The sequence below is a fragment of the Archocentrus centrarchus genome, chromosome 23 (assembly GCF_007364275.1).
Source record: "Archocentrus centrarchus isolate MPI-CPG fArcCen1 chromosome 23, fArcCen1, whole genome shotgun sequence".
In the NCBI taxonomy this organism is placed as follows: domain Eukaryota; kingdom Metazoa; phylum Chordata; class Actinopteri; order Cichliformes; family Cichlidae; genus Archocentrus; species Archocentrus centrarchus.
Genome location: NC_044368.1, coordinates 8380292 through 8394427, shown reverse-complemented (window position 1 = coordinate 8394427; position 14136 = coordinate 8380292). Strand labels below are relative to the sequence as shown.

General features: G+C 39.6%; 2 protein-coding genes across 3 annotated transcripts in view; one reads left to right on the top strand and one right to left on the bottom strand.

The window, feature by feature from the left end:
- On the top strand, nucleotides 1-7058 carry LOC115773309 (endoplasmic reticulum-Golgi intermediate compartment protein 2-like). 2 transcript variants are annotated; one of them, XM_030719948.1, is made up of 14 exons: nucleotides 1-143; nucleotides 2412-2542; nucleotides 2625-2733; nucleotides 2848-2894; nucleotides 2980-3047; nucleotides 3136-3176; nucleotides 3760-3861; nucleotides 4006-4101; nucleotides 4187-4242; nucleotides 5743-5841; nucleotides 5950-6047; nucleotides 6145-6307; nucleotides 6472-6551; nucleotides 6633-7058. In XM_030719948.1, the coding sequence occupies exons 2-14, from the start codon at nucleotides 2437-2439 to the stop codon at nucleotides 6711-6713; spliced, it is 1146 nt and encodes a 381-aa protein (XP_030575808.1). In that variant the 5' UTR covers nucleotides 1-143; nucleotides 2412-2436; the 3' UTR covers nucleotides 6714-7058. The 2 variants fall into 2 exon arrangements, with proteins under 2 accessions (XP_030575808.1, XP_030575807.1); XM_030719947.1 differs by having other exon boundaries at nucleotides 2409-2542.
- Nucleotides 7059-8751: 1693 nt separating this feature from the next.
- LOC115773308 (fatty acyl-CoA reductase 1) overlaps nucleotides 8752-14136 on the bottom strand; it is a 55911-nt gene continuing 50526 nt past the window's right edge. The window contains exons 9-12 of the mRNA XM_030719946.1: nucleotides 13015-13186; nucleotides 12797-12926; nucleotides 11794-11921; nucleotides 8752-11430 (exon numbers count right to left, since the gene is read on the bottom strand). Coding sequence (XP_030575806.1) covers nucleotides 11268-11430; nucleotides 11794-11921; nucleotides 12797-12926; nucleotides 13015-13186 — 593 coding nt within the window. The 3' untranslated portion in view covers nucleotides 8752-11267. The remainder of the gene's footprint in view (nucleotides 11431-11793; nucleotides 11922-12796; nucleotides 12927-13014; nucleotides 13187-14136) is intronic.

Sequence of the window (14136 nt, the reverse complement as noted above, 5' to 3'; positions counted from 1 at the left end):
CCCCTCCGTGTGTCAGCATCATGGATGAAGGTGTAGAAAAGGCATCCAGGTATGATTCAAACAGCAGGAAGCTGCTGGAACCTGCCGTCCAGGGACTCTGCAGCTCGATTTAACGCCTAACTAGATGACAAAAGAGAAAAGAGGTAAGATGAAAAATAATCGGTGCGGTGTTTTTGCAGCAGTGATGGACGCCGGCTTTTATACGGTTGATCGTCTGAACATAGGATGTTTTCGCCTAATGAAACATCTATTCTTGATATTTTTTTTGGGGACTATTCTGCATAGAAACATCGCTATTTCACATTTTTACTTCTCTGCAGTGTAGTGTGACAAAAGAGGTATTAATATATATGCTCACATTAGAAGGCATCAACTTTGGCATTAGTGACAATATTCAGAAAATTTAATCAAACAAATATCGCTCAAAAATATTAAGGACCAATAACTAAAATAATCAGTGTAGTATAATGGCAAATATTATGTCAATACGTTAATATATAAACATGTTTTTATTATTATTATTATTATTATAAATGTTATTTAGAAACGACATATTAAAATAGTATTTGAAACGTTTCGATTTAACATCTGGTTGATTTGAAAAGCAAAAAACAAAAGAAAAACTAAGCCTAGTTTCGACATGCTACGCAAAAAACAAATAAATAATAACAATAAAAAAATTAATTAAATAAAAAAAACAAATAACTAATACAAAAATAAAACAACAATAATAATAAATAAATGCCTAAAAATTAAAATAAATTCTATTGAAATAAATTAATAAATATTTGGATTGCATTATGAGATAATTTTGAATATCAGTTATTAAAAAAAAAAAAAAACATTCATCACTTCTGTGGAAGTTTGCTTCTGCCACTAAAGAATTTTATTTTTATTTAATTATTTTTGCAATCCATAAGTTGAAATTTCAGGTTATTTCAAAATTTTGGATTATCTTGAAAAATTTGACTTACTCAGAATTAACTTTAATTTTTGAGTAAGACGAAATTTTGAGATACACAACACGAACTTTCGACTTATCTCTGCCTGGCAATTTTTTTTCCAGGGGGTGGAAACAAGTGTCCATACAGGGAAGTTTTTATTTCCCGTCACTGCGCCTTCATCAAACTGGGCTGAGCCTGCTAAATGGAGGGAACAATAACACATAGACAGTCATACTGGTGTATTCATCCCTGGGGCTTATCTCATACAAAGACTTGAAACAATATAATTTATGTATCATTTATAGCGCTGTACTCAGTGGTTAAAGTGGACCGAAATTATCCCAGCTGCTGTGTTTCCAGGGAGAGAAAAGAATGAGATATAACGTCACTCAGAGATGAGAAAGATTTAAGAAAGAGGACAGGAGAGGTTATTTAAAGGTAAGGACATCATCAGTGATATCTGATAACCTGGAAGTTTAAAGCTTACATTTTTAAATCAGATCTAGGATCTGTACATAATATGAACTTGTGTTTTTTCATATGTCCTGCAAAACAAACTGAGGTATACTAACTTTGTGTTATTCAAAGGTTGCATGAAAATACTGCAGTTTAGCGCAGGATAAACACATTACTTTGCTGTACTGTGGTGATTTTACAGTAAAGCTCTGTTTTGGACTGGTTACATCAAGTGTAGCAGAGTTTGAATTTAAGCTGATGATGCTTAGATTCATTCACTCAATTCAACATTTAGACCAATTGTATGCTGGCTAGTATAAAGGCAGTATAAACAGTATACTGTCGGTGTAGGGGATGGAAATCAGCTAAGATAGATTTGAAATACTGGGTTACATCTTGTTGAATTCAGTGGTGTAAATCCACTAGGAGCAGTAAACCTCAGAGCAGCAGCAGTTGATCACAGCCTACACACAAAGAAAATCTGCTGGAGCTCACACAAGAAATTATTGTGAGATGTGATTCTTTTCCCCGCGCTGAGCCACTACAACCAATGTTGTGTTTAAGTGTTTAAGCTGAGTGCATTCATTAGAATTTGGATTGAAATAAAGTTTGTATTAATGTAATAATATTGTTTTATTATTACATTAATATAGCACAAGGTTCAGTTAGCTTGGCACAAAATAGCTGGTATAAATGCCCTCCAAAGAGCTACTTTTTCTTTCTTAATCTGAGTACATTTCAGAGCCTGTACTTTTTCACTTGTGCTCGAGTGAAGAAGTTGAATCAGTACTTCAAATTTTATCAGAGTACTTTTTTTTTTTTTTAACACAAATATCTGTACTTCTACTTAAGTACAGAATTTACCACCTCTGCTCTGAACTGCCTTATTTTAAGGGCACATGTCCTGCAAATTTCTATTTAATTTAGTTTAACTTGGCAGGAGTTAGATATGTTTGCATTAAGCAGGTGTAGTGTGTTAATCTGAGGCTTGTTTTAATTGTGACGGAGGAGGTGGAGAACAGCCGTGAACCTGAAGATGAGGCGTCTGTCGAGAAAGAAAGCCCTTAGCCTGGTGAAGGAGCTGGACGCCTTCCCCAAAGTGTCAGAGAGCTACATGGAGACATCGGCATCAGGAGGAACAGGTGGGACATCCCTCTGAGAACAAGACAGCAGGAGCAGTACAGAGAAAGAGTAACACACAATGCTCATCTGTCTCATCCACAGTGTCGCTTTTAGCTTTTAGTGCCATGGCACTTCTGGCTGTCTTAGAGTTCTTTGTTTATCGAGAGACTTGGATGAAGTATGAATATTCAGTTGACAAGGACTTTTCCAGGTGAGGTTATTAAATGTTAATTGATTGTGACTTCAGTCTGATTTTTATGCATTTTGGTTTGCTTAAAGTTACAGTATGATATCATAGTATAACCTTTTTTTACCCTAATTTCAGTAAATTGAGAATAAACATTGACATAACAGTCGCCATGAAATGCCAGCGTGAGTATCCCACCTTGCTTGTCATCAAGTTGCCCACTGAAGCGCTTACATCACAGTAACGCACATGTTTTATCTCTGATTGTAGATGTGGGAGCAGATATTCTGGACCTCGCTGAAACCATGATCACATCTAATGGCCTGCAGTACGAGCCTGTGAGTTAAGCGCGAGTCTCAAAACTTTAGGTCATTTCTGAGGTGTTGCTTCTATGAACCAAACTCTCCTGTTTGTGTGTTTGAGCAGGTTATTTTTGAGCTGACTCCACAGCAAAGACTGTGGCAAAGGTAAGATTTTGTGCTGTCACTCAGGAAGGTAAAAAAAAAAAAAAAAAAATCTGGTAATTTCTAAAATTTGTTTAACAAAACCAGAAGCTACAGAAGGAAAGTTAAGATTTTGAAGCAGTTAAAGATACCAGCCTAATGTCGCTTTGAACTATGAGGGCTTTGACGTGAGACCTTTTTTGGGTGTCTTCTGGCACAGGATGCTGAGTTGGCTGTAGGGTGGAGTCTCTGTGGATCAGGCTTGTTCTGGAAAAAATCAATTGAATTGGTGTCTGGTGTTGGAAAAACTTTCCTAGCCGATGCCCCCGTGAAGCATGTATGGTCTGCAATTGGGGGGGAAGGCTGTCAGCACAGAACCCTGTGGAACTCCATTATTAACCTCAGTGTGAAAAAGGCTCCCCATTTACATGAAAAGTGTGGAGTCTGTTAGTCACTTCATATGGCAGTGGGTTTTAAAGTTGTGGCTGTATGTAATTTCCATTTAATTGGCATTGTCCTGAAAAAAGGGGGAAAAAAGCTTAAAAAAAAAAAGCTTTTGAAGTTGTTTAGCTTCGAACAAGTGACGGTTCTGCAACCTGTTTTCCAGGACGCTGCTTCTCATACAGAGCAGGCTGAGAGAGGAGCATGCTCTGCAGGAAGTCCTTTACAAAACTCTCCTGAAAGGAGCTCCCACTGCTCTGCCACCACGGTCAGTCTCCTACATGTAAACAATTTTTTAAAATCACTTCTTTAATCATTTCACAAAAAGACAAAAACACCGGTGCCCACTGGATTAATTGTGGATTTTAAGTTGTCTGTTATAATACGATATGCTTAAACATTATGTGTATAGGGAGGATGCCTCCACGGAGCCCCTCAGTGCCTGCAGGATACATGGACATGTCTATGTCAATAAGGTGGCAGGAAACCTGCATATCACTGTTGGAAAGTAAGAAACTGAGGTGTGTAATGAGTAAGTATGAGAGAGCTGTTTCTGACACTGCAGACTAATACCAATTCTTGCTCTTTTTCAGGCCTATTCACCATCCTCAAGGCCATGCACACATTGCAGCTTTTGTGAGCCATGAGAGTAAGTTCAAAGATGTTTTTCTAGTAACACTACTGATTACACTATATTATAATCTTCAAGCAGAGCAGGCAACATTATCTGCCACCATAATCAGTCTTCCTTCAGCTTTAAACTGGCTGTCCCTTTTTCTAATCTGCAGAAGGACCTGAAGTCATCATGGGATTTAAGATAGAGGAGTTTGAATCAGTTTTAAAGGAAAAGAAACTGTAACTGTTTGTCCTTATTATATTTTTTACATATGATCTGAATGGTGTGTTTACTTGTTGGTAGTGTGCAATAGCTGTATTTGTGTTTGTTTGTGTTCATAGTCGTTATAATCTGCTGCCTCCTCGGCCACGTTGCTCTTGAAAAAAGATTTTTAATATTTACCTGGATGAATTAAACACACTCATTGGCCAATTCATTAGGTATACCTTGCTAATAACAGGTTGGACCCCCTTTTGCCTTCAGAGCTGCCTTAATTCTTCATGGCATTGATTCAGCAAGGTGCTGGAAACATTCCTCAGAGAGATTTTGGTCCACACTGAATACATCACACAGTTGCTGCAGATTTGTCACCTGCACATCCATGATGCAAGTCTCCCATTCCACTACATCCCAAAGATGCTTTATTGGATTAAGATCTGGTGACTGTGGAGGCCGTTTGAGATGATTTGAACTTTATGACATGGCGCGTTATCCTGTTGGAAGTACCCATCAGAAGATGGGTGCACTGAGGTCATAAAGGGATGGACATGTTAGCAGGAATATTCAGGTATGCTGCTGTGTTTAAACAATGCTTAGCTGGGACTAAGGGGTTAAAACTATGGCAAGAAAATTACCCCACATCATCACACCACCAACAGGAGCATCAGCTCTTGAAACAAAGCAGGATGGATCCATGCTTTCATGTTGTTTACGCCAAAGTCTGACCTGACCATCTGAATGTTGCAGACCCAAGACTCATCAAAGCAGGCAACGTTTTTCAAAGCTTCTGTTGTCCAATTTTGGTGACCCTGTGTGAATTGTAGCCTCAGTTTCCTGTTCTTAGTTGACAGCAGTGAAGCCCGGTGTGGTCTTCAAGATTTGACATGTGCATTCAGAGATGCTCTTCTGCATACTTTTGGTTCTAACAGGTTCTTACTTTCAACTTGAAGTCCAGTCATTCTCCTCTGACATCAATAAGGCGTTTTCACCCAGAACTGCCTATCACTGCATATTTTCACTTTTTTGGTCCATTTTGTGTAAATCCTAGAGATTGTTGTATAGGAAATCCCAGTAGATCAGCACTTTATGAAATACTCAGACTGGCCCATCTGGGACCAACAACCATGCCACATTCATTGCCACTTAAATTACCTTTCTTCCCCATTCTGATGATCAGTTTGAATTTCAGCCAACCGTGTCTATATGTCTTAATGAACTGAGTTGCTGCAGTGTGATTGGCTAAGTAGATACTACTTACAGTGATTCTCCACAGCCTTGATTGAACCTGAAGGTCCTCTCATCTTTGCATTACAGCGTACAATTTCTCCCATCGAATAGACCATTTATCTTTTGGGGAGGAGATACCAGGCATCATCAATCCTCTGGACGGCACAGAGAAAATCACCTATAACAGTAAGTCACTGGATTTCAGAGGATTAAACATGATAGGTTTTCTACAAGGAAATACTTGAAAAGGGTTTTCCACCCTCAGTTATTTTTTTTCTGTGTACTCCACCCCAGATAACCAGATGTTTCAGTACTTCATTACAGTGGTGCCCACGAGACTGAACACACACAAGATATCCGCAGACACACACCAGTTCTCTGTGACCGAGCGAGTGAGTAATCACTAACTACAGAGCTTTAAACACAATCCCATGTTGTGACAACAAATGAGAAGCAAGTAGACTAACACCCACAATGTCTGCTGCCAAGGAACGGGTGATAAACCACGCCGCGGGCAGCCACGGTGTTTCTGGCATCTTTGTCAAGTACGACACCAGCTCTCTGATGGTGACGGTCAGCGAGCAACATATGCCCCTTTGGCAGTTCCTGGTGCGACTGTGTGGCATAATTGGTGGCATATTCTCCACGACAGGCAAGGCTGCTTTAATGTAGCATAATGTAAAGTACACATAGAGACATAAAGACCTAAATATGCTACAAGAAGGAGTTATTGTAATTAATTGAATCTAGCTGTGGTTTTGAATTGTGTTTGAGTTCCTGTTTTGTTTTTTTTACTGTTTTCTTCTCACTTTAAAGGGATGCTTCATGGACTTGTTGGCTTCTGTTTTGACATCATCTGCTGCCGCTTCAAACTTGGAGTCTACAGGCCCAGAGAGGTGCTAAACTGATCCTGCTCAGTAACAGAAGTTTCACCTAAAAGCACTCTAAAGACATTAACGGTGCTAAATCTGTTGCAGGATGTGCAGCTGCGTGACCAGATGAATAATCTGAACAACCACCACACTCCTCTGCTGCCTGACAACGCCCCTCAGGAGTAGCTGCTTTTCTGTGAAAAGGCTGCCATTTCCCCCCTCCTGCATGGGTGATCCGACACATAATGATCACAGTTTATAAAGATTTAGTGTTACCACACTGTATGTATATCACAAGAAGCTTTTCTTCCAAATGAAAAATCCATTCTGTTCACTAAAATTGTAGAGCTGAGACAGACTGTTGCACTGTAGGAAAATGTGCGCCCTGCGACTGGTCATTAATAACTGTGATGGTGTTTGGTGGCTTTTTGTTCCAGATATTGTTGATTGTAACCTAACCTGAGTAACAACCAGTGGTCATTTGTTTTTTTTTTTTAATCAGGACATAAATAAAAATCTTCTGGTCTTTAACAGGTCTTAAAATTCAGTAAATACAACCTCAGATGAACAACAACACATATGTCACTATTTATTTTGTCTATTTATTTATTGAAAGCCCATCATTCTACAGTGAGAAAGATTATTCACAAGTAGAAAACATTCAAGACAGTTGCCAATCTTCCCAGGAGTGCACATCCCAGCAAAATCACCACAAGCTCAGGCTGTGCAAGGCTCAGAGAAACTGCAAAAACACCCAGGAGCTCCATCTGAGAATCCACAGGCCTCAGTCAGCATGTTTAATGTTTGTTACATTTAGAAAAAGAATGAACAAGTATGGCTTGTTTGGAAGGTTTGCCAGGGAAAAAAGGGTCTCCTCTCTAACAAAAAAAAACATTGCTGCACAGCTAAGTTTTTGCAAAGCTGCGTCTGAACAAACCACAAGACTCCTGGAATAATGTCCTTTGGACAGACGAGGTCAAAATGGAGACGTTTGGCCATGATGCACTGTAGGAAACAAACAGCATATCAGCACAAACATCTCATATCAATTGTCAGCATGGTGGTGGAGGAGTGATGATTTAGGCTTGTCTTGCAGCCACAGGACCTGGGCATCTTGCGGTCACGGAGTCAACCATGAACTCCTATAATACCGGAGTATTATAGAGTGAGGCCATGTATCCAACAGCTTAACCCAAAAACCCAAAAATTGGGTGATGCAACAGGACAATGATACCAAGCACACCAGGAAATTTAAAACAGAATGGCTAAAAAGGAAAAGAATCAAGACGTTAGAATGTCCCAGTCAGTCACTCAACCCAACTGAAATGTGGCAGGACCTCAAGAGAGCTGTGCATAAACATCGGATGCTCTTAGTTTTTCACACACTGCTTCTGTATTTTGGTTTAGTGTTTGTCAAATAAATAATGACACTATATATATATCTTTGTTTTGTGGTTCACCCGAGGCTGCATTTAAATAACTTTAAGACTCGATAAGGACCAGATTATTTTACGATGTCCTGATATGTCAAACTCATAACAGAAAGACTGTACTTTCTTTTTACCATGACTGCAGCGTGATGGCTTAAAGGGATACTCCAACATTAAAGTACTGTTGTGGGAAACAGACTGAACTCTCAAGGGACAGTTTGGATATACATTCCTGCCCCCATCTACAAGCTGTGGGCAGTTATGACAGAGAAATTAACTTCTTCTAAAGGGTGTCTGGGCTATTGGTTACAGATGGGATTTGAAGCTCTCCATCATTCAGGAGCAGCTCAGTAGAGCTGCTGCTCCTCCACAGTCAAAGGGGGCAGCTGAGGTGGTTTCAACATCTGACTAGGATGCTTCCTGGATAATTCTGGGAATATCCAGGTGCGAGGTGACCCCAGGGGAGACCCTGGACATGCTGGAGAAATTATATCTTTCATCTGGCCTGGGAATGCCTTGGTGTCCACTCAGAGGAGCTGGAGGAGGTGGCTGAGCATCTCTGCTAAGACTGCTGCCTCCATAATCTGGACCCAGCCAGCTTGAAACAGTCTTGTTATTAAATTTTTAACCCATCTTGAAACCTTCTAACCACTTTGGACAGAAGACAGAACTAACTGAAAGGCATTTCCCACAAAAACTTAATTGGTTCCAGGAAAATTTACCTTTCATTTTCTCCTCTACAACCCTGAACAAGTGACCTGGAAGGCAAATATTATGAAAGACTGCAGCACATGCACCTTTTCTCTTTGAGTTTATTTCAGTTTTGCCAAGCAGACTTAAGTGTTGTCAGAGCAGGGAATACAGGTGGTCAGACATTTTGCAAATGACACCAGAAATAACACGAAGTCATCGGTTATGTGACGCTATTTGTTACATACAGTAACAGTAGCTCCAGCTTGGGGTTTTATGGTACCAACAGTGCTCTGCGTTTAAAAAAAAGAAAAAACAAAAACAAAGAGACAGACACACAAAAGAGCAAAACTCCATAGTGACAACACCATTAATATAGCCCTGTAGCTCTTTGAGAACAATCTGACGCAACTGCTTCATCATGCAGGCCTTGTACGACGTTTTGGGTCTGAAATTAAGAGGACAGTTACCATGACTTCACCAGACACAGGCTTTGCATAAACATTTAGTTTAGTCCCTTTTTCTCCCATAAAGGCTCATCACTGTTAAGTATTTTTTAATTCTGTCAAGAGTAATGCCTTGCAACATTTACAATACTGTACACAGCTGTCTCATTCTTTCAGTAAAAATTATACTTTCTTGTCACACTTTTGGTAGACTCTGTGGGAAGCTCTGTGAAGACACTCAACCAAAAATCAACAGTCAAATAAAAGTTTTTGGTAGTCTATAAGAATAATGTGTAAGCATCTATTTACAGATATTTCAAATACGGGGTAAGGATGTAATACCAGGAGGGTTTAACTGTATTCCTAGTCCCTCATTTAGGACTGTTTAAATTTAAATCTGGGCTTAAATTGGCCACTGGTTGTCATGTTAAGTTTTTTCTTAGTTTAGGAAGAATCATTTGCAACTGGGGCATGAATTTCTGCCTATATGCAGGTGACACTCAACTCTGTTCGCTGCCCTTTCCCTTTTAAAAAGCTGAAGTACTCTGCTGTAGATGATACAATGCCAACTCAGATCAAAATTACTAATTACTTCAAAATCTGATCACTCTCAGCCTCTCTGCCGTAACTTCATACTCATGCTGAAGACTGTTTTAAAGCACCTCATTTGCCTTTTTGTAATCTTAAAGACTGTCAGAGGAAATCAGAACAGAAAGGAGAGCTTTCATCTTCACAGGTGCCAGCCTTTTTTAAGCAGACAGAATATTTTCATCCAGATGGTTACATTTAAATCAGGATTTGCATCTCAGGAGCATTCAAAGCATCACTGCATAAGACCTAATGGGTACCACTGACTCAAATATAACTCGTTTACCACTGTGAGCCTGACTTCCAACTCCACTGTAAGGTGTGGGATCCCTCAGCGTTCAGTACTAGGCCCACTCATTTTATTTTTCATTTCCACTGGGTTGGATCATTTGCAATCTGGGCATGAATTTGGGCTTCTTCCCTGCAGTTAGCTGCAATGGTCCACAGCATGCATCTTCTATACTGTGAGACATGCTCATATTGAACCATTATAACTGGATCAGTAGCAGCTGCTTCACCTCCATCTGTCAGAGGAGATGGTGAATCTTTTTGAATTGTTTTTCCCTAACATGCTAATGTTTTGGGGGAGTTGTCTTCTTAGAAAGCTTGCTTAGAAACAATTGGGAAACAATGTGCATTATATACTGGGCTATACAAATAAACTTCACTCTGATTTACTCTTATTTATATATTCTACATGGCCAAGGTCTACCACATATAATCGGACTAGCCTTTGGCGCAGGTATAAAGATGTAAAAGTAGTAAACTTAGTTTCAGTACAAACTGCTGTACAAACAGGCAAAAAGTGGATGAGCATTCAAACAAGATGGACGGACATCAACATTTGTGATCATAAATAAGTGACAACCTTAATAGCAGGAAAAGTGGCAGATCTGTATGTTTTTGTATCTGTAGTCATATGCAGGTCTTGTGTGGTCTGGGTTTAACTTTAATACTAGTCTCAATATACTGCGGATTGGCATCAAGATAGAAAACCGGTGAGTGAGTTTTTTGTGTGAAAAGAAAAAAAAAAGGCAGTCGTGCACTCACTGCAAAGACATACAGATATCGAAATCACCCGCGTATTAAAGACAAGAACTGGAGATCCCCACAGTAAAAAAACAAACAAACAAAAAACAGAACCATAATGATCTTATAGAAATTGTCCTCCAATGACACAGTGCCATAATTCAAGTATGGGGAGAAAAAAAAAAAAAAAAATCACAAGGCAAGGCGATGTATCAAGATTCAAGAGGGTGGAAAAGAAAATGGAAATCACACAAAAGGCTTATTGTTGCATATATAAATGGCCACTTTGAGAAGAAAACAGTAGGTACAAAATGAATGACAACACTTCTTTTGGATGGGGTTTGAGACTGAAAAGTGCATGAATAGATGACAGATTTCCAAACTGAACATTTAATTCATGGCTAGTAGACCTCATTTTTCCCTTCTTCACTCAACTGCCGCCCCCACCTGTTCAGAGCCCTGCTTGTCAACATTAAGGATTTGGAGTGTCCTCAGTGGATTTTTTCTTCCTGCTGACAGCTAAAGGCAAGGGCTGCCGATTCTGGTGTGAGGAAGACTCAAATGGTTAAGGTGCTGGATGCACGGAAGTAGGAGAGGAACTTGAAACAGAGGCTGACCACAAAGTACCAGATGTTTCTGGCCATCTGGGAGCGGGCGATAAACACCCTCCAGATGAATACAATCAGCAGGGTGTTGAAAGTGTAGCGTATGTTCCTCAGTCTGGAAGACAGGGACAGGGAAGCAGATAAGAATTTATATACAGTAAAGCTTACAGATGTAAATGAGAAAAAAATATTCAGTCCTATCATGGATTGTCATCTTGTCATTTTTCCTGCTTCTTTGCAGGCAGTACTGCCACCATTAATGCAGTTCCTGGATTAAGGGTAAAAATGACTGTAAAAGTGAAGTCATACATCATCTATAAAAACTGAAAAATTAACCACTTAAATGTTGCATTAAAAGAAAAAAAAAAGTTTTAGTTACTTAATTATCACTTAGAAGTTCTTCCGAAAGCAGTCAGAATGATAACAGGTTAGAAAACACACACTTCAGTAGTTATATCGTACTCTCTTGTTGACTTACTTCCTCAGGTGCTGCCTGGCAGCAGGAATGTCAGACATGTCTTCATTCAGGACGTACTTCTTAGTGCCAATGCAGTAGTTCTCAATATACTCGGGCCAGTTCAGCTGGCGGACATCAAAGTTAAATGTCTGCAAGATAAGACGGCAGAAGCTGATAACTGAAAACCAAAAGCTGCTATTTTTGAGACTAAAAGTGCAATATCACTGCTAATGACGAGAGGGAGCAACAGGCCATCTTTAATATTCCCAGAAAGTGTTTCCTCTCTCGAGCTCTGCTGCTGTTGTTAAACTAAACTTTATTTATGCAATACCTTTCATTCAAGGTCAACGCACAATGTGCTGCACAACGTGTGAGATACCAGAGGGGCTGCTGCCATAAAACTAATGATGTAAAACATCACAATGATCCTAATCATAATTAAAAACAAGCATGTGAATTAAAAACCCATTAATAAAACAAAACAAAAATCCCCTGGAAAATTCATAACGACAAGCATTAAATAGTAAAAAAAAAAAAAACAACCAAAAGCTGAAACCAATAAAAGAACTAGTTAAACTGCAATAAAAATAATAATAAAGATCAGAGAAAAGCACAGTTTAACAGGAATGCTTCCAGTGCAGATTTAAATAACACCTAATGTGGACTTTAGTGGTGTGTTTAGGGTCAGTTTTAACTTACTGGCTAATTTAATCAGTATAACTCTATATTTTAAAATCTGATCATGTGCGTCCTATAAAGGTATGTGCAAAATGACTACACCTGTCAAAAGTAGCAGATTAAAAATTTTAGTTTTTCCCTGAAATGCAGCAGATTAGACGTATAAATTTGCATCTAAAGGAAGTGCACAAGTGGGATTCTTTAAGCCACTGCAATATTTCAACAGGAAACTGAAGAGGTTTTTTTTAATGACCTTTTTTGATGAATTATTGTTAACCTGTTGTTATTAAACATCTGTACCTTTCAAAAGGTACATTATTTACACCAAGTCCATGGCTGATCCTACCTTCCTGTCCTCAGGGGTTAGCTGGCTCATGAGCATGTTCATGTTCTCAGAGTTCCACTCCCAGTCCTGGCTGCTGAAATACTCCAGCAGGCTGATGGCCTTGTGCAGACGATTGAAGATACGCATCATCCTACAGAGACAGAGGAGGTGCGGATTATGATGCGTACAAATGAACTTTTCTTTAGGCTACAAGTACAACAGAAGGCTGCAGGTCTTACTGCGGCTTCTGCCCGGAGAGGCGCAGGAAGAGGTCGTAGATGAAAGCGGGGAACTTGTGGCTGACCAGGATCCAGTACTGGTTGATCAGGTAGTTGGAGGTGATGTTAGCGTTGGGTCTTCGGAAAGCCTGCTCCAAGGGGTTTCTCTTGAAGGAGGACATCACATGATGCTCTGCAAATCAAGATCATTGAGGAGATTAATTAGATTCACTGCAGTATTCACCAAGAATAGCACTGAGTACTGCTCAGAATGTACTGCTTCAGCCGCAGTTTGTAAATCAAACATTTAATTATTGATTTAAAGGACTTGCGTTCATGTGTTATTTTTGGTTGGTGCATCCCTTTAATTAATGGATTAATGTGGAAACCTCTGTTTCATGAATTATTAATTTACTTATTGAATCATTTTATAATTTTTTTTTGATCCTCCATATGCTCTGAATGAAATGTAAAGAGTCCGTGGAAGAGTGATGCTTTCCAGATGCAAACAAAGAAAATAAAAGCATCTTTGAGGCCACCATGTCCACAATCCAGAGGTACGTACACACACACACACACACACACACACACACACACACACACACACACACACGGAGATTAGGGTTTCTATACAAGGATCAAGTCTTCCAGGAAAGACAGACGACCTTAATCTTAACATGACCCTGGTTCTCTGGGGGATATCAGGCAGAAAGCGACCATTCAGTGATTCAATGTTTTCCCACTGGGCAGCATAGCTCCCCACTCCTCCTCCCCCTCCCCCTCTTCCTCCTCCCAGCATCCAGCAGCAGGAAGCGGCCATGTGACCACAGACATTACATCACACAGCATGCAAACTAGGCCTCGTAAGGTTTGTTTCCATGACAACAAATATGTAGTGGTTCTAGGGACCGAGATGACCAAATCCGAGGTGACAGCCAGCTGTGACCTGGCTTCCTGCAGCGTGGCTGGAAGTATCACCGAGCTGCTCTCCGAAGCCTTGGACACTTCTGTTATAAATATAAAAAAAAAAAAAAAAAAAAAAAGAGAGCTGGACTAGAACACTTCTTTTCTTAATACCATTAATTAAAAAAAAAAAAGTTTTCTCTGAGGGGATGTCCAGTGTTAATGGGGCTCCTCTGATCC